We start from the raw sequence: 25,881 nt of genomic DNA, 5'->3' as shown, positions 1-25,881 counted from the left end.
CTTTCAGAGATGCACATAGAGTCTGCTATCCTTAAATTCTGAAGCTTCTTTCTTTCATACAAGATATCTGATATTTCCATTAGTCACTGAAGTGTGCAGACATTGGTCAACTGGATTAGGATATGCAGAGTGAAGATTAATACAGGACAAAAAAGTAGATTAAGAGGTTTGGTTTTTTTAGAACCAGATGCTGTGAGGCGCTTAGCAAGCAACTTCCACTAAAGACAATGGGAAATGAGGGAGAATTCAGTACTTGTAGGTGACTTTCCTCACCTCCCAGGATCAGGCCCTTACCAAGTGCTGACAATGTGCTCAACGCTCTACAGACTGAGCGGGAGCTATAGTCCCTGCCTCAAGGAATTTATAATCCATTATCATTCTTTATCTACAGCAGGTTTCAACTACGTGTAGTTCAGAGCAGACCTAACTTACTTGCTTGCAAAGAAATATACATGTAGAAGCTTCAGTTCTTTTGCCCATGTTCTCTCTCACAATTCAAGATACAGACCATAGGCAGGTTAGCACTCCCTTCCCAAAAACCTCAAGCTCTGATAAATTCTCTGAAGCCCATATCAAACTCAAACTCCACTTCCAAATTCTACCAACACTTACCCTTTCATTCCGCTTCCATCCATGCAGACTAGAACCGGATACCAGCATATAGCAGCGTTCCCAGGACAGACACAAGAACACTCAAATGGATGCAACAAAGCACTGTGTATGAGAAAACTTTAAAAAATAAAAAAAAATAAAAAAGAGTATTGGTATCTGATCAGAGCAAGTATTCAGGGGTTTTTGAAAAGTTTTTGCAGATGAGACATCCTCTAAGAGCAAGTGATTCCTGGATGTCAGAGTCTCACTATGAGCATATTTCTATTGCCGCTTCACTCAGAATGGATTAATGTTAAAGGTCAGTTCTGAAAGCCTCCCCAACTAATTAATATTTATTTTACACTGTGGCTCCCCTTACATAAGGAAATTTTCCCCCAGGCCAGAAGACACTCACATTTTATTCCATTTTTAAACCTTCAGGATCCTGCTCTCACTATTTGCTTCACAAAGGAAACACATTAGCAATGACAACTTCAGTGAGGCTGCTTCTATTTAAGTAACTGATACTGGGACAGATTCCTCCCTGATGTAACTATTAGCTCATGCAACTTTATACCAAGGATGAATTTGCCCTGTAGACTACTAATAGTTATAATTGTTGGCAGTTTTCTCATTCTTGAATTACTCTGCCAGTGCTCTGTATGCCAAAATGGGTGGGCATTATGTCTGCAGCTGAGTAAACTAGGGAAAGCCCATCCAGCTAGCAAACACTTTAAAAAATTAACTGCAAGCATGCAAGCTATAAAAGCAGATTACAAGCATCATAAAGGCCATATTTTCACATCTCAGTGCCTACCTTGCTCCAGTCAAACATGTGCAGCTAATTCACATGCAAAGCAGACTTTACAAAGCAATTCCAGCTCACATGGCCAGGGAGAGGCTTCTGGAAGCAGACCTGATGCAATTTCACTGAGCAAGGATGGAGGGCAGAATTTGGGAAACCATGCGGCACTTCTGTACCGCCAAATGGCACACAGCCCTACTCCATGGGAGCAATCCTCACAGCAGCTAGGGTGACCAGACAGCAAGTGTGAAAAATCGGGACAATGGGTGGGGGGTAATAGGAGCCTATATAAGAAAAAGACCCCCAAATCGGGACTGTCCCTGTAAAATCGGGACATCTGGTCACCCTATCAGCAGCAGGCAGAGGACTAAAGGCAAGTGAGATCAGGGCAGGGCAGGGAAGTAGAAGCAGATGCGACTGGGGAGGGTAAGACCAGATATTATGCCACTGCACGTCTCTAGTTCTCCACTCTACAGCAGAAACACAAATATAATCAGGTAGGTATATTTAAGGGGGTGGAGGGTTTTTCTTGTTTTTTTTTTTTAATCAGGCCATGATTTGTGGCTGCTGAAAATTTTTATTAAAAAAAAAAAATCCCCTTTCCACGAGTGCTGTTCCTCCATTTTAGAGAAATGATCATTAGATCAACAAGTGTAAACTCTGAATAGTGCTATGTACAAAAACACATACAGTAAATACTGTGCCTTGACATCAGAATACAAGCAGCAGGCCACCTAATAATGTATAGATCCCAGAATGCACATGGGTCCAACTAGTTGCATTACATTTATCAATGAAACACAATAGGAAATAATTTGTTTTGCTTTTAAATATACTTCCAACATGGAAGAGGCCTGATTCTAAACACAAAACAAAGGGGATTTGTACTGCAGAACCTGGAATCCATTGTTTCTTACCAGCCTCAGGTTCTGATTCCTGCTGAGGCTTGGAGTCTGCCTCAGGCTCGTCAGGAGAGGGGTTCTTGAACCACCTCCTCTGGCTAAAGGTGCAGAATCACATGGTCCTGAACCTCTAGTCTTTCAGAGCATCCTCCATGGTCCCAGGACAGCATTCTCCTCACCCTGGCCCTCCACAGCATCCCTTTGGACAACAAGGCTGCAAGGGTTGAGGGTATCATGAGCCACTTCCGGCTCTGAACTGGGAGCCCTTGAGTTCACCCAGTCAAGCTGCACACAGAAGGCCAATCTACAACACACCTTCCTCGAGAGACTGTTGGAGTCTTTTAAGCTCCTGTACAGGAGCCTCAAGTGCTTTATGCATTCCCAGCTCTGAGCGGGAGTCCTCTGAACATCCACCTGCTCCAGCTGCCATGAAATTTCCTAGCAGACAGGAATGTTCCTGCCGCTGCAGGTGAAATCATGGAGGACAGTGTACTCTGACCACACATTGATCAGCACCCAGGTACGATAGGCAGGCCAGGCAGCTGCTTTCAGAGCTGGATCCATTGTCACCTGTATTGAGCTGTAAAGAGTGCAGTGGAAAGCTGTTGTGATGTGGTCAGCACAGCACACTACTATCAGTAAAAACTGGGGCAGGGACCTTTATAGATTAGGTAAAGGTTAGACATGGAAAGGGTTCAGTACATTGTGGGAATGGGGGTAGAGGACTATTGAAACCTGAGACCCAACACACGTCCCTTATCCCCATTCACACTACAAACTGGCAGAGGTATGAGGTCGTGCCACAGCCTAAGGTGTGTACTTACCTAACTTACTCACCCTTTACTCGCCTTTAGACACAGGCTTCTGGGGTTTAGGTATGGATAATAGGGGGGTTATGGTACAACCACATTCCTGGACATGCACAGTCCCTAATTGTCGATGTGGTGAAGTATGTTATTTCATGTACTCCTCATAACCTGGACAAGTTATTCAATAGCTGGTTATTTTTGAATGGGGAACATCACAAGCTGTGGAAACTTCACTTGTCCCTGTAAAAACCTGAAACTAAACAAAATCTGTGATACTCCAAAAATAAAACAAAATGCCCCACAGCGAAAGGGTGGAGGACCAACCTTCTCATATGCTGTGATATTTTACCTCTTATACTACTACAGCTCTTCTTGTCTTGTGACAGGTTTTTCCAGTGATGGTAAAGAAGAAAGGGAAATGAACTGGCTGTCATTGATGTTGTATAATAGATTTTCTCAAGCTCTCAGCTCTCACTTGGACTACCCTGTTCCTCATTAGGTATTCATTTCATTGACACAAACTTCTTCTATGATGCTGGCCAGAACAACAGCAGCCACAGCACTACACTTGTTAATGAGCTCCTCCAACTCAAATGGTTGATTGACCACAAAACCTGTGGTTTCTGTGAATGAGATACACAGAAGTACATGTGAAATGTCAAAGCTTGTGGAATGCTGTACGTATGCATGGAATTAATTAATATCTTTACATTTGGAGCTGGAATTTGGAGGCATATATCCTAGGTGTGCAGTAGCACACACACACACTCTCACATCCCTGACTACCAGTTACAAAGTATTTAAATTAGTGAGAAGACTGCTGTTGGGAGAGTGCAGAAGACACTAATGAGGAAAGCTGGCTGTCTTTCCTGTCACGTTACAGCTTCCTCACCAATCTAGCACCCACACAATTGCTGTGGGGCTTATTCTAGGGCTGGACTGCTGAAATGAGAAATTACATCTCCTCAGAATGGATCAAGGCAGTAGAAGAGGTGACATCTCATTTTCCCAGCTCTGCATCCACCATGGGAGGTGTAAACTCATTTCATTTGCTAGGTGAACTATAGGAGAAGGCATGATACCCAGTGTTATGGCTGGGGGGTAGTGTGTAATTGATTTTGGTACTGTAGGGCTGCTGGATATCTATTCAAAGGAGAACATCACTAACTTCGTTCAGTCTAGCCCCTGGAAAACTTCCTAGCAAGCTGTGTTTCCTCACTCTGAATAAACTGTGAAGTATTTGAGGATCTATTTTAATTTAGATGAGCACTCCTGAGCCCCCCTACCAGTGGGTGCATGGTCATCCTGACAACCTGTGAGATGCTGAAGGTGCATTAACTTCTCTGTAGCCACCTCCACACAGGGGAAATCCTCTTTTGGGGCAGAGGGTGCCCAAAAGATAACAGTACCCAGGGAAAGCCTAGGCAGTTCACTGCCTGGGAGCCAGCAAATGGGGGAACCCCAGACGCATCAGGAAGATACAGTATCTCCATCCAGATGGCCTGTGTCAGGTGGCACAGGGTTTGGGAAAGGAACTGCTGCCCATTCTATAGGGGAGAATCCTGCCCCTCCTTCCAACCCATTCTATCTTGCCTTTCCCTGAATGCAGCCTAATTATTTCTTCCCCAATCCCCCAGGCTTTCCTCTCTCCCCAAATATCCCCCTTCTGTTTGTCCTTCCAAGTTCCCTCTGATACCCCCCGCCCAACATACTTCTGCCACAGAGATCTCTGAAATGTACACAAGATGGCCCCCCTCTACTCTACCCTACCCAAAATCCCCACTTGTCTCAGTCTCCTTCCAATCTCTTCCCCCTTAAATTCTCCTGTTCTCCCATCCTCTGCCTCCCCACTGCCAGTTCACCCTAGCTCTGGTATCTATCTTCCCCAGATCATCTCTTATAACTCCCAAACTGACTCCCTCAGCTCTCCATATCAATACACCCTTGATCTCACCTTGCCTCTGCCTCCCCACGTTTCTGACTACTGTCTAAAACAACGAGGAGTACTTGTGGCACCTTAGAGACTACTGTCTGGTTCTTCTCTCCCCAGCTCTCACTCATCCTCCACTCTCTTCCACACACAGCTCTCCTCTTGTGCCCTCTCCCTCTAACCCCAGTTCCCCTGATGCCCTTGCTAAATAAGGAAATTCCACAGCAAGTCATGCTGGCTAACAATGAAAACTCACCCAATTAAACCCTAAAAATTACTCATTTCACTTAGACACAAAGATATCGCGATAAGCTGTTACATAGTTTTAATCTCTCCATGGCCCTTTAAGTCAAAGTGTTTGCCTTAAGAGTTTCTATAGTCATAAAAACAGAACTGAGAACAAACCTTTAACATCACCTTAAAAATACCATAAACTCGTGCAAAGAAACCCTGAAACTAACCATTGAACAACAACAAAGAAAATGAACAACTAGAAATAGGAAGAAAGCAAGCATGGAGAGAAAGGTGGTAGGAACATGACAAATAGCATAAACTAATTTTTTCACCCCAGGAAAAACAAATTTGTATTATACCTCACGCTTCCAATAATCATTCCAGATATATGGTCAGTGCCCCATTTTTGTGATTTTTCCCAAATTCTAAATTTTCAAGGTCATTTGGTAACCAAATGTTTAAGTGATCTCAGATGTTCAAAATGAAAATATTTTCCCCTCATTCTTTCCATTTACTGTGTATTTTTACTTTTGATATTTTTAAAATTGGATTTTTTTTCTGCAAAATTCTCTCGTCTCAAATTTCAAACATCCAATAAAATTGCTAGAAACTAACAATTTCACACGCCACATTCTCCAGTGTGTAACTGTCACCTGTTCTGAAATCATAACTACTGAACATTATAACCAATATAGATATTAAAATAGGTGTTTCCTGTTCTGAAGTCTGGGTATAACTTGTACTTCCTTAACCTTCACTGGACTACATTTAGCTGCACACGCATCGGCTGTGTGTGAATGCGAACATCCTTGTTACTAAGTAACAGAGTCTCTCTCTAGCTGGTAGATAGCATAGTGAATGCTGTAAGCAATACAACACAAGCTGCCAGCTTCATAATTTGGCCAGCACCAAGACATGTAAGCTAAACATTTTGGATAGGGCGCCTTTCAGATCTCTGTAAAACAAATGGGAGCAACAATGACAGACAAATACATTGGCTAGTGACCAAACTTCTGGATAATCCTGCACTCTCTGGGGGACACTTCTTCCATATCAGGACTGCTACTGAGCGTTTCTGTGGATTAACATATCCCTGAATACTTCTCTTAAGTTATGTTTACTACATTTCCCCTAATTTTCACCTTCCAACCAAACTCCCCATCATTGCTTCCTAACTACCAATTTTAGATACTTCTGTCTATTTAAATTGTAGGGTCATATCACTAAAAAAATAGCTATGGGGTCAAGTGTCAATGTACTTTTTAAAAAATTAAAAAGTTAATTTGTCAATGTGTAAGTCCCCCCTGACAAAGTAGAAAATACATTTCCCTGCCAGTTTTGGTCAATTTTTTTTAAAAGCTAGTTTTCAACAGATTAGCATTCACCCTGAGTAAAACTACAGGATCAGACCCTCGAACAATCCTGGCACAGATTAAATCCGTTACACAAAGTCAGCCAAAAAGGGGCTTAATGACAGCTTTAAGAAGGCAAGATGCAGATAGTAGATGCAACCAAAAATCTACCCCTGGGCTCAGTGAGAGACTAATTTAGAATCAATAAATTGTCTTGATCAAAGTTAAAGAAACTAAGGTTAATCCCATCCAAAAAATCACAAGCAGCTTTTCTGGATAAACAACGGCTCCTTGGGGCACCAACATGGGAGAATTCAGATGTAAAGAAGTCTAACATATATCTTCTCATGTCTAAAATGCCACATCCAGAAAGTGGGCACTTGATTCTGTAGGTAAATTAGAGGACCCAAAGTGTGGGGCGCACCCCCCTAGGGGTGTGTGGAGGAACATCAGGGGGGGGTGTGGTGTGGCCCGGGGAGGGAGCGCTACTCAGCCCCTCCCCACCCCTACCTCTGCTCTGGTCCCACCCCCAGCCACGTCCCTGATTCCTGGCCTCGGCCCCAGCCTCAGTGCGGCTCCACTCCCAGCCCAAGGCCAAGGCTGGGGGCAAGGCCAGAGTGGAGCTGCACCTGATGAAGGGCCTGGCTGCCAGCCCCCACCACAACCCAGCTTTGGTTCCACTCCTGCCCCCAGCCTCGGCCCCTGGCCGTGCCCAGCTCCTGGCCCCAGACCCATCCCCAGCTGTGGCCCCAGCCTCGGCCCCCTTACCCCTGTCTGCAGCCTGCCCCCCAGAACTGCAGCCCCGCTCACAACCCTGGCTCGGGGGGTTTGGGGACCACTGAGGTAAAGGTTTACATTGTCTCCTTTAATAGGGAAAGCTCTCCATGTCACCAGAAATAAAGGAGACAATAATAGAACTTCATCACTTTCTGAGAAGTTTACTGATCTGACAGTTTTGGCATAGCAGGAATTCTGCCAAGAATCTAATAGACTTTCTTCACTTGAAAACCAATAGACATTTGAACAAAGCCTGCATATTAGCTATTACTTCTTTATCATTCACCCCATCTTTAATGCTGAGTGATCCCGGGTTTCCATAACTTCAGTTTTGTGACCTTTTTTTTCCGTAACTGTGAAATGACAAGGTCCAAAAACTCAATGTAGCGCATGTATAGCAAGTTCTCTCAACCAGGAAGCATCTAATCAATCTCACTGTAACAAAAAATAGAAGTCTAATGCCCAGTTGTGTGTGTGTGAGACATACCCTGCCAATGCATTCCTGGTATTTCCAAAATCTATTCTAGCACCTACCAAAGGTATCTAAGGCAGTGAAAGAGTTCTAGTGGGACTTCTACAGACACGTCTTTCCCCATCACTGCTTACTTCCCAGGAAATGCAAGAGGGATGCCTAAAAGGAAGGCCATTTTCTTTAAATAGCCTCATTGCTGAGAACCAGATTTGTTTACTTACAGTTTGGATTAGCACTAACAGAAATTGCCATCCTCTTTAGAGCCCCAAGATGCAGATCCTTCAAACATGGCACCAAGCCTCGAATGCTTTAAGGGTCTGAAGTGAATTGAGCAAGAGTTAGCTCAGGCCCCAATGGCATGCAACTGGGAACGAGACCCTCCAGTGAGACAGTGTACCCTACAGGCCTTCCCCCATTAGGTGATAGTAACAGATGTTAGGAACCTTTCAAATTGCAGGTGGGCTGGTACCAGACTCTTAAATCTGTGCCCCTTCAAATTTCAGAGACATGGTAACTGGATTCAAATCCCTGAGCCCACATGCTAATGTTTTGGTCCCACATCAGGAAACCAGTTTGGAATATAGCCACACACCGGAAGGTGAGCTGATTTCATTAGACTAAAAACTCTTAAGACTAATTCAGAAGATCTTGGTACCATCTAGTCTAAACCTAACACCTAATTTGTCTGGAATCTGAAATATGAACCATTGCTAAAACCTAATCTGAATTCACATCTGAATTCAACTTCCTTGTCTCACCCATAACTGTAATGCCTGCATTTTTTCTGCTGTTGTCCAAAGCATAGAAATTACTGAGGTATAGGGTGACCATATAGCAACTGTGAAAAAACAGAACGGGAGTGGGGGGTAATAGGCTCCTATATAAGAAAAAGTCCCAAAAAACGGGACTGTCCCTTTAAAAACGGGACATCTGGTCACCCTACTGAGGTAAAAGCAAACAACAACATCACTCCATAATTTGCAAGCCTAAACTGGGATTGTTAAGGAAGAAAAGCAAACAGGTTGAAAAAAAAGCTGCCTTCTCTCCAGCAACTAGTCAAATTGACACAGCCATCGCATAGCAATCGCACATCAAGATTTAGCAAAAGTTAATCATTGTTTGAATATGATATGTTCTATTTTTTAATTCATTTCTGTTTGACATATAGCAGTGTGTGTGTAAGGATCAGGCATGGTTTCCTGGGAAGACAGAGTACTCGTATATGCAAGATCTTCACTTTACTCCGTTAAAAAGATACTAAAATACCCTCAGTTTAATTTCACGTATTTCTAAGTTGTTGACTTTCAGTCTGCCCAAGTGTGGGTTTAAAAAAAAAAAAAAAAAAAAACAGCTTAGTGTTTCAAACTTCATTCCTTTAGGAAGTTTAACAGTAGACACTAAGTAATCTTAATGAAAGTCCCAGCTGTCGCTAAACTATGTACAATAGACAGCTGTTCTTTCTTTCAACAGTTTCTTATGTTCATGTGTTATAATTTCAGTCACCCCCTGTGTGTTAAAGAAACAAAACTATTGATATTAGGAGTATGATACATGGTGCAGCTACTCAACACAGATAACATTCTCCTGTACTCAGTGTATCTTTTATGAGAAAGCTATAGCTGTAATTCATGAACAATGCCATGAGCAAAACTAAAACTAACTTATCCCTTTAGAAAGCCTGATTGTTAATAGAAATATTTTTAGCACATTTTAATTTTAAATTTTTAAGAAAATCAAACTACTTTAACAAAAAAGTTACCTTCCAATTTAGCAATTAGGGCCATAAGAAATAGCAATGGACCTAACAATAGCACAGTACCATTCATCTTAAGGAGTGATGGTACAAGATAGCCCAAAGAAATAAATGTTTGGTCCCAGAGCATGAGAGAGACCAGGAAGGTGAGGTAATATCTTTTAAGTTGGTCCAATAAAAGATATTATCTCATCTGCCTTGTAGCTCTCAAAGAAATATATGGCATTGAGAATGAACTCCCTTCTCATTCTTTGGGTTGGAGAAGCACGGAGAGAGCTTACACTATCATTCTCCACCCATGCTGTACTTGCTCTGTAGATAAAATAAAACTGTGTGCTAGTGCTGTCAACTGGCACCTTTCACAAGCACTATAACCCATGTGTTCAGATAATTTTTTCTCCCACAATGGGCCTGCTTCTGGAAGTGCTGATTAGCTAGTTGGAACATTTTCAACAAAATGAATTTTTGCCAAAATATGCTGTTTCATCAAAGCTGAAGCTTTTCACAGAGACACAGCGGTTTTGATGAAGATTTCACTCTGCAGGTTGAGAGCAAGCATGCATACCTAGGAGGTGGGAGACCTAGGTTCAAATCCCTGCTTTGCTTGTTTCAGTGATCTGGGATGAAAAACTCTTCTCAAAATCAGGCAGCAGAGCAGGGAGTTAAACCTGGATCTCCCACATCCCCAGGCTAGTGCCCTAACCCCACGCTACAGCTACACACTCAGACATATATGAACACCCTCACCTCCCTGAATTGAAAAGCTCAGGTTTTGAGCCAAAAAGAGACACCGACACAATTCTATTTTTGCAAAAACATTCAACACATTTTGTTTTTGTTCCACTGCTGAAAGATAACTCATTTCAAAACCTCAAAAATTGCCATGAAATAGGATCACCACCCACCAGTCAGCTCTAGCGCTGAGCACATGGAACGGTCGTTCTCGATAGAAGTTGTGGGTGTTCAGCACTTTCCAGGATCAGGCCCAATAGGAGAATGCCAAGCCACACCAAAAAATAAATTTAAAATATTTAACAATAAGGCATTGAAGAGAAAGGAGAAGTGAGACACAGAAATAATTACTGACACTAAAGGCAGCAAAGGGGCATCTGCAAGGAAGACAGCACTCACCTCTGCATCCTAATGATCAGCTACAATAGCACAAGCCCTGGCTCAGAAGATTCTGCCCTCTCCATACTGGTGGATAAACCAAATAGGTGGCAGAGAAGAAAATTTAACTCGTGAAATGCTCCCAGCCCAGGAGAAGCTGAAGGAGATTGAAAAGGAAACCAGTGGTGATAGTACAATTTCAAGTTCAAATCTGCAAACCAATATGTTTGCTCAAATAAGATCTCTCATTTTTCCAATCATTTCAATCTTTGGGGGGTGGGAAGTGGTAAGGAATGCACACACATCTGTGTCATGCCTTCTGTCTGAGCGACATTGCTTACCTTCCATTTAGGTTCCACATCTAGTTTCAACAACTAGCAGCTACAAGCAACACTTTGTAGAAGCAGGAAAAAAATCTGACTTTTTCTAATGGTAATTATTTTATTTACTGATTGTAGTCAGCTCCATCTGTATTTCAAAAAGCTAGACACCTGAGGTGTCTAAGCATTATTGGAATACATTAATCAAGTCAATGTGTTCTGCTTCAAAATGATGGAAGCAAAGGACAAGTCACTGGAATAGTCAGAAGCCATGTTCAAAGTAGACAAGTCAAAGTAAGACAGAAACAAAATCCTCCTCTTAGATCTCATCTTTGATGTTCTGCCCTCCTTATATGCTTGAATCATCCCTGGATGTTTAATGAGAGTTCTGAAGAGGTAGGGAGAGCAGAATACTGAAGTCAAATTTAGCTGCATGGATCTGCAGGGAGAATTTGCCCTAAAATAGTTTGAAAACGTAAGGAAAAAAGATGGAACCTATACAGTCTAAAATAAAAGTACTTACAGAGGATTTTTAGTGGAAGAACAGTTTCACAGGGAGAGAGTGAAACAATTTGCTTTAACATTCTGTATACTACCGTATTTTCCGGCGTATAAGACGACTGGGCGTATAAGACGACCCCCAACTTTTCCAGTTAAAATATAGAGTTTGGGATATACTCGCCGTATAAGACTACCCCTCTTCCAACGCACACCAAAAAAAAATTAAAAAAACATCAGATTTGATTTCAATATGGTAATTTTAATTCAAATGCTTATGACATGCAGATACTTAGCAGGAAAACTGTCACTTATAAACATAAGGCTGTTTGTCATCAAACATGTAAACATAAAACAGTGCAAGTGGATTAAACTTTTCCTAATTCACTCTAAAGCTGAAAGGAAGGATAAGACAATAAACCCATGGGAGCTGCCATGCTGTTTGTTTTCTAAGCTGTCAACCAAACTGGAACTGATGATGATAGGAGGAAGATAACAAACAAGAGAGAGAGAGCAAATGCCGGGCAAGTCCCTGGCGAGTTAGCAACGCCCATCATAACTGCAAGCTACGGTATTTTTACAGGTTTTGCTGGCGTGACAGTTTCCCTTTAAAAGCCTTCAAAATCCTCCTGTTCGTCATCTGATATCATAAGTACATCAATGACATCTTGTGATACATTTGTAAGGCAGTCATCGTATGGATCGAATTCCGTATCAGATGGTGTGGTCTCAGCTTCGGCTTCCTCTTCATCTTGCCACAAGTAGTCGTCCTCCATACCATCTAATGAATTTGATATGCCACACTTCTTGAAAGACTTGATTACTGTTTCTGCATCAATATCATTCCAGGCTTTTATGACAAACTTGCACAAAACATCCAACTGTGGAGCACGCATGTTTCCTCCTTTTGTGAATGACTTTTCGCCACTAACCATCCATTCATTCCACTGTTCTTGAATGCAATCTTTAAATGGCTTGTTTAGGCACACATCCAGTGGCTGTACCAACGATGTCAATCCTGCAGGAATAACTGCCGCATCTGTGTTTAGTCTTGCAAGCATTTGCTTGGTGCTGGGAGTTAAATGAGCCCTGAACATATCCCACACCAGTAGACTACATTTTTGAATAAGTCCACCTGGTCGCCTGCTCCATACATTATCAAGCCATAGCTTTACCCCTTCTTCATCCATCCAGCCTTTTTCATTCACATGTACAAAACAACCAACAGGGAACTTGAATTTCGGCATTGTTTTTCTTTTAAAAATAATCATTGGTCTCAGTTTGGCGCCATCAGCTGTGCATCCTAGTACCACTGTAAAACTGGACTTCTCATGTCCTGTTTTAATTAAAATTGTTTTTTCACCTTTTTGATGGACAGTTTTATTTCCAACCATATCAAAATTCATTGGAGTTTCATCCATATTTCCAATACTACTTAACGCATAGCCATGTTTAGTGCGCTGTTGTATTACGTATCGATGGAAACTATTTACTTTGCTATCAAGATCTGCAGGTAATTTTGGGGCAATTTTCATCTTTTGCCTCAGTACCATATTATGCCTTCCCATGAATCTAGTACACCAGGATACAGTGGCCTAAAATCTGTTGCTGTGATCTGGGTTAGATTTGGCCCACTGAAGTGCAAACAAACGTATTTTATTTCGTGTCACTACATAACCGTTTTGGCAATGCTCATTCACCATGTCTGCTACATGTTTTTCGAGTTCTGGCCAATGTGGAGTGCCTCTTCTTAATGCACACTTACCCCTTGGCATACTCTTTAATGCTTTTTCATTTGCTTTCCAGTCCCGAACCATCTTTTCTGTTACTCCATATTGTCTTGCAGCAGCGCAGTTATTATGTTCCATGGCAAAGTTTACAACTTTAAGTTTGAAACTGGCTTCATATTTCTTTCTTCTTGCTGGTGGAGCCATGATGGGGTTTTGACTGTTGGACATTTGTATACTGTACTGTATGTACTGGTGCTATACTGTATGAACAGGTACAGATACTGGTGCTGTACTGTATGTGGTACCCAGTATACAACAACCAGACAATCACGGCAAGCGATGTACCTTACCGGCGATTGGCTGGTTGTTGTATACAAAGCCTGCTTGGATTGGTCAGCTCTCCCTGCCTGCCCAGCCCTCCCTGTCTCCAAGACTATCAGAGCAGTAGCGCAAACACGCCTCTTTCACCCGTCTGGCCCGCCCTTGTATCCTATTACCTCCTTCTCTGCCTCTCAGATCTTGCACATGCGCGCCTGCGCCGCTTCACTGCAGTCCTCAGGAGCGAGATCTGAGAGGCAGAGAAGGAGGTACGGTAATAGGATACAAGGGCAGGCCAGACGGGTGAAAGAGGCGTGTTTTTCTGGGCACAGCGCCGCTCTCTCTCTTTTTTCCATACCCCGGGCGTCCCGGACGCCTGCAGCTTGCTCCGCCCTTCACTTACACCTTCCCGGTGAGGCGCCCCCTCACCTCGTCATCGGGCGGGGATGTGGCCGCGGCCATTTTTGAGCTCCCCCCACCATATGCGGCGACCGCAGATTCTCCAGTCCGGCACGGAAGTTTCAGCACCCGCCCTGTAAGACGACACCCGGCGTATAAGACGACCCCCGACTTTTGAGAAGATTTTCCTGGGTTAAAAAGTAGTCTTATACGCCAGAAAATACAGTAGTTTAGTGAAAGGAATCCCTCTCACTGATGAACGGCATAATTCACTGAAGTAGGAGAATATGAAGTGGCCAGCCATAGAAGTTCCATCGGTCTCAGTGGAGGGATCGTAGGAAAAACTAATACTGTTGTGCTGACTTGGGAAAGGGGAGATTTTTTTTTCCTGTTTGTTTTGTTTTTTAAAAGACGACGTTAATCTAAAAACCCTGAAGTTAAACGTGAGGAAGTTAAAATCCTCAGACTCAGTGTACAGAAAACTTAATGAACCACAACTGAGTCACAGAAAGCAAACAAAGCAGGAAGGCAAAAAAAAGCAGCATTGTTAAATGGTAGAGTGATACAAGATTTAGACTAGAAAGGACAATGAGGGACTTCAGAGGCACCTAGTAAAACTAGCAAAAAGAAGAACAGGAGTACTTGTGGCACCTTAGAGACTAACAAATTTATTAGAGCATAAGCTTTCGTGGACTACAGCCCACTTCTTCGGATGCATATGCATATGCATCCGAAGAAGTGGGCTGTAGTCCACGAAAGCTTATGCTCTAATAAATTTGTTAGTCTCTAAGGTGCCACAAGTACTCCTGTTCTTCTTTTTGCGGATACAGACTAACACGGCTGCTACTCTGAAACCTAGTAAAACTAGGAGACTGGACAGCACGACAGATGAAATTCAGCACTGATAAAAGCAAGGTATTACATCTTGGCAGGAATAGTTTGAACTACTTACAGATTCCTGGATTCTACTTTATTTGAAACTACAATGATGCCCATGTCTTTTTCCTGAGTGGACAGTTCATTAAAAGTTTCTGCTCAATGCATAGTAATTGTCATAACATTTGGTTTACTTTTAAGTGTAAACGATGGGATAAAAATATGCCATTGTGACAAATATGGCAATTTCCTGCAATATTTTTGGGAGATTTACTGTATTAAGTTTATGTATCATTGTGAGCCAGGGACTGTATGTAATTCCGTGGGGTGGATGACCAGGAACGAAGAACAGTGGAGCAGTGATTAGGCAAATTCACCCTGGTTATAACACCTCCAGAGAAGTACTGCCATCACCCCAAGGGGTTCACCTATACTTGTTCAAACTGGATTCAAGAGATCAACAGACAAAGAAAGAACTTTTGGATAAATAGCCTGAGATTAAACAAACTCAGGGCCTTCTTTCTGATCCAACAAACGAACAGGACCTTCTGTCCAAGGGGTGTCCCAATCCTTCTTGGGAAGGGTTAGAAGGACTTGGACCTACTGAGGTCCCATAAGACTAATGGGTGACCTCTGGTAAGCTTTTAGCATTCATAGAAACTTTTATTTTTATATATGTTTTCTCTATAATGCTTTTACCATAAGAATAAATGTGTTTGTGTCAAGGGCTGTGCAGTAACTTATAACTGCTGGCAATTACATTGTTCATAGCATTGAAGAGAAAGAAAAAGCACAGACTGACCTGTTCAGGCAGTCTGGCTTGCTGAGGATATCACAATGTAGGCAAGGAACTTTCAGCCTGAAAAACCCAGTCAGGAGGAGGAGAGATGCGAGTCTCCACCCAAGAGAAGAGATGGCTGAGAAACCAGGAGCCTTGTGGGACCATAGGGAGAGAATATAGGTGCAGTTGCCCTGAAGTGTGACAGCCATTACATAGCTCAATGGTACGCCCTCATCTAGAATGCTGTGTTCATTTCTGTGCACTCTAATGACAATGATATAGCAGAAATGGAACCAATGAAGAGAGAGGCAACAAAGGTTACAGTCCTAGAAATATTTCCAAATAAGGAGAAACTGAAAAAAGTCAGACTATTTAGTTTAAAAGAGAGAAAATAAAAGTGTGATTCTATTTATGCACCGTACAAGAATAAGGTAACATTCAGAGAAAGTAATTTTTTTTAAATGTATGAGAGAAAATGAATGTATTTTTATACTACACATAATTTGCCTGTGAAAATCATTGTCACATGGTAAAGAGGCCAAGAGTTTAGGATTCAACAGTTGTAGAGATAATGAAAACACCTACATAAGAATGGCCACACCAGTCAAACCAATGATCCATCTAGCCAGTATCCTGTTTTACGGCAGTAGAAAATGCCACAGTTACATTGTAGGTTATAAGATTCATAAGTAATAATGATTAGCTCTTATATTAAAGGGACATAAACCCTCATCTTTCAGGGCAGAAACCAACCATCAACTGATGGGATTAGGAAAAAAGTTCCTCTAGGAGCTAATTACTTAACAGCTGTCCACTACAGGATTTCTTGCACCTTCTTCTGAAACATATGGTAGTGGCCACTATCGAAGAGTGGATTGTGGATTAGATGGACCTCTGGTATGACAATCCCTAAATCATGCAATAACATGCCCCTCCCATGTGCAATTTAATCTAATCACAACTCACAGTACGGTGAGTGGGCTTGCTATATGGAAAAGAACTCTCCCTAAAACAAAGGCTGAAGAGTTCTTATGTGGACTTCCTGCTCCACCTCCTTCAGGGTTATCCAGACTACTGTAGTGTCAATACCTCCGTAAGGCAGATATATATTATCACTGTGGTTGCAGTGGAACTGCTCTGGAGTAATTTATTAATATTATAAGTTGACCTAGTTATTGGGTTGTTAAATCAACAGGGCTCTTGGGAAACAAACAATGACTCTAGATAAGACAGCACCCCAACAAACTGTTAAGGGGCAATGCAAGATACTTTGAGGCTCTACCTCTGAGCCCCTCGGGAGCGCTCACAAAGTGGTTTTGGGCAGCAGTACAAAAGGACCCAAGAAACTGACAAAGGACTGCTGGCTGGCTTGAAAGTGATAAACTCTCTAGGGAAGCAGCAGCAGTCTGGGAGACAGTTAAGGGAAACAGACTAACATCCAGATGCCAGAAGTTGGGGTGACTGAAGACACTGAGGCTGCTTAGGGTCTCCATCAAAGGATGGCAAGACTCTAGGTAAGACAGACATGTGTAGACCTTTTGTTGTTTTAAAATCCAATTTTCTTATGCTTTATTCCTACTGTTATGATTAAACAATACTTTGGTTTAAGCAGGTTGTCCGAGCACTATAGTCACACCGCTAGTCACAGACTGCTGCAGAGAACCACCACAGGTACTGAACCCAGTCAGACCTGCTGGATAAGTATGGTTGATAGACCAGATCTAGAGCATCTTGTGTAAGAATATGATTCCACCCCAAAGATGGTAAAGGCACAAGGCCAGTCAGCTAGAAGGGGTACAGTCAAAATAGACCAGCGAGGGGATATAGGTGCAACTGTAGCCCTGTTACAGTGATAATCACCATTTTACAAATGAAGAATGTGAGGCGTAAACGGGTTACGTAGTTTCCTTTGGGACCTACACCAAGTTTGTGGCAACATCACAGAATCTAGGTCTCTTGATTCTAGATCTTGTCCCCTCACCACAGGACCATCCTAGCATGTAAAACACATTTTTCTTTCTTGTTTTCAGGATCTGTCCTATTTTCAACTCCTTTCCTATTATAACACAAGAAAATGAGTAGAAGTTTGTGAGAATAAAAAAATAATTCTTAAGCATTTGCACTTTTTAAAGCCATTTTTAACAGTTAGAATTGCTCTCCTTCTATCTGTGATACTGATGGATGACAGACAGTAGAAACGAGCAACGATTGTCTATTCAGGTATTTCTACACTGCAATAAAACACCAGTGGCTGGCCCATGTCAGCTGACTCAGGCTCACGCTGCAGGGCTATAAAATTGCAGGACAGCTGTCTGGGCTCGGGCTGGGGGGTCTCAAAGCAGGGTCCATGAGCCCAGGCTCCAGCCTGAATCCAAACAGTTACACTGCAATTTTATAGCGTCACAGCCCAAGCCCTGTGAGCCTGAGTGACACAGGCCAGCTGCAAGTGTTTTATTGCAGTGTAGACAGACCCTCTGTGACAGAACATCACAGAAACAGTTGATGACGGTCACTCATTTGCAGTTTGGAAAGCCACTAATAACTCCCATTAACAGCATTTCCAGCTCTAAACTTACAGCTAAGATAAGCAAGTGCTGTTTTAAAAAAAACCATGAACATCTTTGGTGCACTGAAAAAAGCAAGCAAGCTTAAATGATTATTTCTAATTCCAGTAGCAAGCATCCATGGATTTGCAATACTTTTCTGGAATTATGCTGCCATCTAGCAACAGAATAGGGCATATGCAAAGAACTAGAATTTGAGTTGTGGATCCATTCCAGTTGATATTATGACCCAGTAATATTGTAATATATCTTGCAATATAAGGCACAAAGACTAGACTTTTAAAAGGTATTTAGGCATTCTTCCACTCAGTATTGCAATGCCTAACTGATTTAAATGTCTGAGCCACATCTGAAAATAGGGCAGAGCAGTGCAATGCCTCACTCAATACCTTTATAAATCAAAATGTCTTATTTTAAAGCATATAAAGGTGTAATGATGGTTTTGGATTTCAGGGTTTGGCATAAATTTTCAATTACACCGCAATAGTTTGGGACAGAAGATGATCAATAACTGAGTAAAGGTAAGTGAAGGAATTAAATCAGATGTTAAAACAGGGGTGGGCAAACTTTTTGGCCTGAGGGCCACATCGGGGAATAGAAATTGTATAGCGGGCCATGAATGCTCACAAAATTGGGGTTGGGATGCGGGAGGGGGTGCAGGCTCTGGGGTGGGGATGAGAGGTTCAGAGGGCGGGAAGAGGATCAGGGTTGGGGCAGGGGGTCGGGGCGTGGGGAGAGTCTCGGGGGGGGATGGCAGGCTCCGGGCAGCGCTTACCTCAAGCGGCTCCCAGAAGCAGTGGCATGTCCCTTCTCTGGCTCCTACGCGGAGGCACGGCCAGGCGGTTCTGCATACTGCCCCATCCGCAGGCACCGCCCCTGCAGCTCCCATTGGAGCGCATAGAAACTGGAGCAGGGCCATGCCACGGCTTCCAGGAGCCGCGTTTTGCAGCCCCCGACTCAGCGCCCTGGCCGGACTGGGGCAGAACCATCTGGTGCAGCCCCGAAGCAGCACTCTGGCTGGAGCGGTGAGGGGCCGAGCCAGGTGGTGCGGCTCGTAGGCCGGTTTAAAACGGCCCCTGGGCCGTAGTTTGCCCACCCCTGTGTTAAAACAATGTTTTCCATTACAAGTCTGCCAGAGACTATAGCTACTCAAATTGGCTCAGTTAAATGTCACAGCAAAAGGGAGATAATCAATAGAAATATGTTATACCAGTATTATTAGTTGCATAATAGGATAATATACTAGAATACTTTTGGAGTTTGACAGGTGGAATGGTGTTAAAAAAACAATTTCATTCCTGTTGATACATATCTCTTACCACAGGAATACTTACTGATGTAATACTATACTAGTAGCAACAGTTGATGTTACAACAATTTTATTATAGTTGTTTGTACGCCTACTTTGTTACAATATGCATTTATTATCTTATGTAAATATAACAGCATTGAAGTCACAAAAAGAACTCTATGAAGGTTAAAAAGAACTATTCATTTTAAAGGAAAAACAAACTTCATTGAATAATGTTAGCACATTACAAGAAAATATTTGTTTTACTGTCAGTGGGAATTAGGACCATGGTACCATAAAAGAGAATTAACTCAAACTGGGCCCAAAATGTGGGTATTATAAAAATAAACAAGTCCAATAGAAATGCTTCCCTTTTTTAATTCAAATTAAAATGTATTTTTATGTTAAGACTCTTCTGTAGCGATTGCAAGGTAAGTACAGAATCTGAAAGTGAAATGCACTGTAATCAAAAGTGAAACCAACTTCACTGAGATGAGTTGTCCAAACTGAGACAAAAAAAGTTAAAAGTAGTGAAAAATAAATTGAATATACAAAATTCCAGATTTAATCATTTACAGAGTGATTGGTAATTTAGCTAAAGACATTTGTTAGTTTGCAATATATTATTTAAGATGACTGTGTCAAAACATGAGAAGGGTGTGATCTAATGGTTTGAACATAGGACTGGAAGACAAAATCTTAATCTAAATTCTTGACAAAGAACTGCTGTGTGGCCTTGGGCAAATCACTTACTCTCTGTAACGGTTTCCCCATTTCTAAAGTTGTGCTATCTACTTCAGAGGGATACCCTAAGGATTCATTTGAATTCTGTAAAGTATTTTGCCTATGAAAAGTACTAAGTACTATTTTCATCCTTTCTGTGAAATAAATACAAGTGCCTACATAAACAAGCTGTTGACTTAAAAATCAGTCTCTGAAAGATGCTCAGTGGAAATAGGAAAGTTCTTAAATGCTGTCACCATTAACCTGTCCTGAAGATGGATTTATTTTGAAAGCTATGATTTAAATTCCAGATCATTGCTGATTGGTTGCCCAATACTACTCTCCACTCAACTGTTGGTGAAGTGAAGACTGAACATTTACTTAGTAATTGTATATAGATAAGAAACAAAACAGTCCAAAAAGGCAAAGTGTCTTAGATTTCAAACAGAACATTTAAAAGTCTGGAAAGATGATTCTTTATTTACTTTGCTTACTGATTACGATCAAAACCATTGACATCAAGATAAGAATGGATAGCACTATACTATAACCCAAAAATTAGCAGGGGTCTGAAACTAAGGTATGTGAAATAACATCAGTGATTAAAAGGCCTCATACAATCTCACTCAGAAAATGCCTTTGTATCAAAATAATTTAAATCTAAGGAAGAGGTAGGTGCAAGTATAGGCAAAGCAAATAGAGTATTTCCTGCTTTCTGCCCAAACTATAAGTGTATTCTAAGTATCTTTTGAAGTAGCAGTAGAAAAATCAGTCACACTCTTTAAAAGAGTCAAATCAACTAATTACATGATCTGGAAAAAACGTGGGAAAACAAAGAAACAAATTTCTTGCAAGCCTGAGAAGCTCAGACATCAGCCAAATGACTTGCCCTCAGTCCAATGATATAACCACATGAACAGATAAAAAAAATGGGATAAAGGGTGTGAACTTCTGCTTTCATAATATACCCCAAAGGGCCCACATCATCTGTTTCTTAATAATTTTATTCATTACAATGTAACAAAAACACATCAGAAGTAATCACAGAATGACAGCATCAGTAAACAATTCTGGAGTTCTTAGACATTCAAATGATTTTCCTGAATGAAAAAATATTGCATATGAAATACAACTCTAAATAAGCTTTTATGCCAAGCTATTCAAACAGATTATTGACTTAACTGTCCTAGATCTGGTGAGATTTCATGAGCAAATTCACAATGCATAATTTAACAGACTAACTTCCTCCACTTTGTAATTAAACAGTTTTCTTTTTAATTTCTTAATTATGAATAGTTTTGTGAGCATCTTATATACACTACATGTACTGTCCATTAGTCTGTCTGGTCAGGTAAATTACATGGCATTGCTACGGCTTTCTGATTAGATGAGTATATAACCATTGATGGCATGAACACTCACAAATAAATAAATAAACAAACTATTTTCCATGAGTATGTGTTGGAGGAACAGTAAGACTGAGACTCTTGTTAAACTCTAATATTTTCTCTTGTGCACATATGCTCTTTTAATATATCCTCGTGAGCTATTTGTATGAATGATTCCTTTATTTTAAGATTTTGAAAATTTTCATTTTGGTTTTGAAGGACATTTGAAGCTATTTTCTGTTGTCTGTATGTCAGAAATCCTTAAAGCATGACCTAAACTTAGCTTCTCACTTTATAAAATAAAAAATTGAAAAAACTGACATATGCCACAAATCAAAGCCTTAACAGTTTCAGCTTTGACCTATTAAATTCTCAAGAATCCTCAGTAAGGTTAGTTAGTATAGGTATCATCCCCAGCTGCAAATACAAGTGAAAGTATGTGCACTTACACTCAAACCTGATGGAGGTATAGATTTGTCCATCTTTCATGCATCATTGGCATCTAACAGAGTAGTGAGTAATCCAATAAGAACTGCAAGAATGCATGCATTGCTCCTTCTCATTCCAAGAGACTACAAAATCAGAATTTGTGGTGTCCATTCACTGGCAACAGTAAGGTGAGACATAACCATGCATGTCTGTCAGATTGCACAGATCATTTCAAGTCTGTCCATGTACTACCAAATGTAAGAAGAGTTTAAATGAATGCAGAATGCCAGCTGTTTAATTTCAACTGATTTCATAAGTCTACAACACTAACTAGCATTAACTTTGTATGCTCTGGAAAATAAACATGACCTCCCTTAAATTATACTCTGGGGATGGGAAATGAGCAAGGAACATTGCCATGTACTGGACAGACTGACACAAGTCTAACCTCCATGATTATCTGTAAATTGGTGGGCCAACCCACCAGCCAGGTAAGTGAAACAACACTCCAAAGCCTTTGCTCGGGGCTTTATTAATTTAGAAACAGATTTAAAAAAATAAAACAAAGCAACTAAACAATAGTCTCAGTGCCTTTTAGGGTACTGTCATAGGGCTTGCCTCCAGGGCTTCACAGTTCTTTCAGTTTTCCATCCAGGACTTCCAAGCCATCCCAAATGGATACTTCCAGCTCCTGCTTCTTCAAGATATCCTCCTCTCAGACCTTCTACTGGCAGATGTAGAGCCCCCATTAACCTTGTCCTTTTTTGACCCTGAATCTCTCATAAGAGGCAGGACGCCTTGTGTGTTTATCTGTAAGGCACATGGCTAGGAAAAGGTGGGTGAGGTAATATCTTTTATTGGACCAACTTCTGTTGGTGAGAGAGACAAGCCTTCGAGCTACACAAAGCTCTTCTGAAGACGTGAAGACTCTGTGTAAACAAAAAAAACTTATCTGTCTCACCAACAGAAGTTGGTCCAATATATTACCTCACCCACCTTGTGTCTCAACTATCCCTGGGACTAATACAGCTACAACCACACTGCATACGTGACTAGGAAAAGGTATGTGACCTGCAACTGTAGGTCCCAGTTTTAAAGGGTCCAAGAGGCTCACTGGAATCCAGGCACATGTGAATCACAACCTAGGGTCCTGCTATATCTGATATGGAAGTCAGAAGGCAAGATTAATCCTGTAGAATTACACACTTTGTTACGTAACTTAATGTATGGGGGTGGAAGGGAGGCATATTTTACCTACTAATGGGCTTGATTCCTTTTACAATACTAGTATCTTTCCAGAGATTCTCTACAGGTTCTCTCCAAAGATACCCTACAGCTGTACAGTTGTTTTGTTAGTATCTAGGGGATAGATTGCACTCCCATTCAAATCAATGGAAAGATCCCAAAAGACTTCAATGGGAGCTAAATAAGGTCCTATGGCAAGTTGGAGATCCTGTGCAGTTGCCATAGTTAGCTTTAGGACCCAGGCATTGGCACCCCCAACCTTGCAAAAAACACAGGATTATTACTGATGACAAGTAATCAAGACCTCCGTTTCACATATCATCTGAAAAGAACAGCCTATGTCAGAGACAATCCCGTCACCCATTCTCAAGATGCTGCTAAGGCAACAAATGCCAGATGAATGATTCAGTCCTCGAGATTTCTTTTTTACTCAGCAAAGTAATGTAGCAATATATCAGGCAGTATTAAATGAGTGAATACTTTTATCTTAATTGCCCTGAATCAACTGAAAGGATAATTTCCTTTTCTGGTTTACATGCTGCTATTTATAACTGTAAAAGATAAAACAAAGCTCGGAGGAAAATTTTAGACTCCTAGATTAATCCTGAGAATTCTGAATCCTTCAGAACCTTATTGTTTCTCTAATTATTTTAGAAGACAATTGTGACCTAACACTTCCATTTACTTTCATCTAAAAGAATCTTATTTTTTTATATAAAGATGGGAGCTAAAATATCCAGAATTGAAGAATTCAAGAAATACAAATCTGGTTATTAAGTATTTTCAGGCGATTCAGAGGGAGGGCCTAGAATTGAAATAAGAGGTGTACAAAAGACAGAGTTACATCTGAAAATACACACTGTAGTCGTGCGTCTCAGAAAGTAAATGTTTTCCATTGAAGTCAGTTACTTTAAACAGGCACAGCTACATTTAAAAGACATTGCATTCAACTCCCTCCCCCACCTTTTTTTCCCCCCCTCATCATTTAGCAGTCATTAGCTTTAGGTTACTGCTTTGATGATTAGTACATGGATGCTGCAGTACATTTATTTAGATTTCAATGCACTTTAAAGTGCATTCATTTACAATGATTTGCTTCAGCTACCAACCTTAGCAGTAGTCATATCATATGGAATTCCACCCAGCTAGTCTTTGTCTCTCCTTACTACTTGATCTGTGACCATACATCGATTTGGAAAGCAGAAAACCTATATGTTTAAGTGAAAAAAATTGTCTTGTTTGTGATTCCTGTATAGATCAGCAGGTTAAATGCTTTTATCCACACCTTTCTTTAAAAGGACACATCATTTTATAATAAACAGTTTAAAATTGAAGTAATTTTCCCTATGTTTTACTTTTCCAATTGACAAAATTTCCATTTCCTCTCCTCCTTGTGGTTCAATGAAACTGATATTAACATACCTTTTTCCTTTTAATCGTGTACCAGTATTGAAAATATCAGCAGGGTTTGGGAATCTTTTGTGTTAGTAAATCTTTACTCCACTCTATTGGCTAGCTCTGCAGCAAGGCCTCATTAGCTATTCTTCACCATAAAAGAATAATGGAATCTTTTTAAAAAGCATTTTGATAAGACTTTCTCCGAGACTATCAATATTAAGGGAGATCTAACCTGAGATCTAAGATACTTGACTGTATACCTTGAAATAGCCTCATCTTGACTAACACTGAGTGAAAGGTGCAAAAAAAATGTGAAGTGTCATTTAATGTTTCACAAAGACTACCATAGCTAGGAGAGAGTCAATTTAGTAGCTATGTTACTCCTGGGGGAATTTTGCACCAAAAATTAAAAATTCTGCACACAGTATTTTCAAATTCTGCAAAATTCTGCATATTTTATTTGCTAACACAATGTAATCACACCAGTTTCAATTATTTTTGGTCATTTATTTCAAAATACCTGTCAGCAAATATGTCTGTAACAATACAGACAACAAAAAAGATTCAGGAAATGTTTTTTGATAAAGATTCCTTACTGGGCATATTTATACAGAACTCTGAGTAATAATTCATTTAAACTACAATACAGAACCGTATTTCCCGCACCCCTCAGAAGCAGTGCAAAGGCTTGGGGGAGTCAGGGGTAATGGAGGAGATGAGGGAAAGGGAAATAATTGCTGGGAAGGAGCCCGGGTTTGAACTTGGAGGGTTGTTGAGTATGGGTGGGAACAGTATGGAACAGATTTTGAGGGGGGAAGGGACAGAAACGGGGGGGGGATGGTTCGGGAGCTTCCCCCATGCAGACCCTGGCTGACCCCTAGCCTCTCCCATTCAGTCAGGCACAGCTGCCCCTGTCCCCCTGCACCCTCCCCCATGTGTCCTTGCACCTCCTGTCTACGCGTCCCTCCACTCCCACTCAGACATCCACTCCCCCCATCCCCATGTGGCCCTGCACCACCCCCCATGGGTTTTTGTGCCCCCATTCAACCCCCCCTCCCATGTGGCCCTGCATCCCTGCCCCATCACCATTATCTGTAGTAACTTAGAGCCCTCCCCATCTAGTGTCCATCACCAGCCATTGGAGATATTTGCTGCTAACAGTGGCAGATCAGCTACACGCATTGTA

General features: G+C 41.4%; 1 protein-coding gene across 4 annotated transcripts in view; it reads right to left on the bottom strand.

Annotated features, from left to right (window-relative positions):
- MYLK3 (myosin light chain kinase 3) overlaps positions 1-25,881 on the bottom strand; it is a 104,502-nt gene that overhangs the window by 72,928 nt on the left and 5,693 nt on the right. The window contains exons 1-2 of one of the 4 annotated variants that reach the window (XM_065567605.1): positions 1,007-1,021; positions 613-729 (exon numbers count right to left, since the gene is read on the bottom strand). The exons of 1 other annotated variant lie outside the window; for it this stretch is intronic. In XM_065567605.1, the coding sequence (XP_065423677.1) occupies positions 613-660 (48 nt within the window). In that variant the 5' untranslated portion in view covers positions 661-729; positions 1,007-1,021. Of the gene's footprint in view, positions 1-612; positions 743-1,006; positions 1,022-24,406; positions 24,525-25,881 lie in introns of those variants that run through there. 2 more of the 4 variants (XM_042852228.2, XM_005289852.3) reach the window with 2 other exon arrangements.

The sequence above is a fragment of the Chrysemys picta genome, chromosome 14 (assembly GCF_011386835.1).
Source record: "Chrysemys picta bellii isolate R12L10 chromosome 14, ASM1138683v2, whole genome shotgun sequence".
NCBI lineage: Eukaryota > Metazoa > Chordata > Testudines > Emydidae > Chrysemys > Chrysemys picta.
Note: the sequence above shows the minus strand (reverse complement) of the source record. Positions and strands in the feature narration are given on the sequence as shown.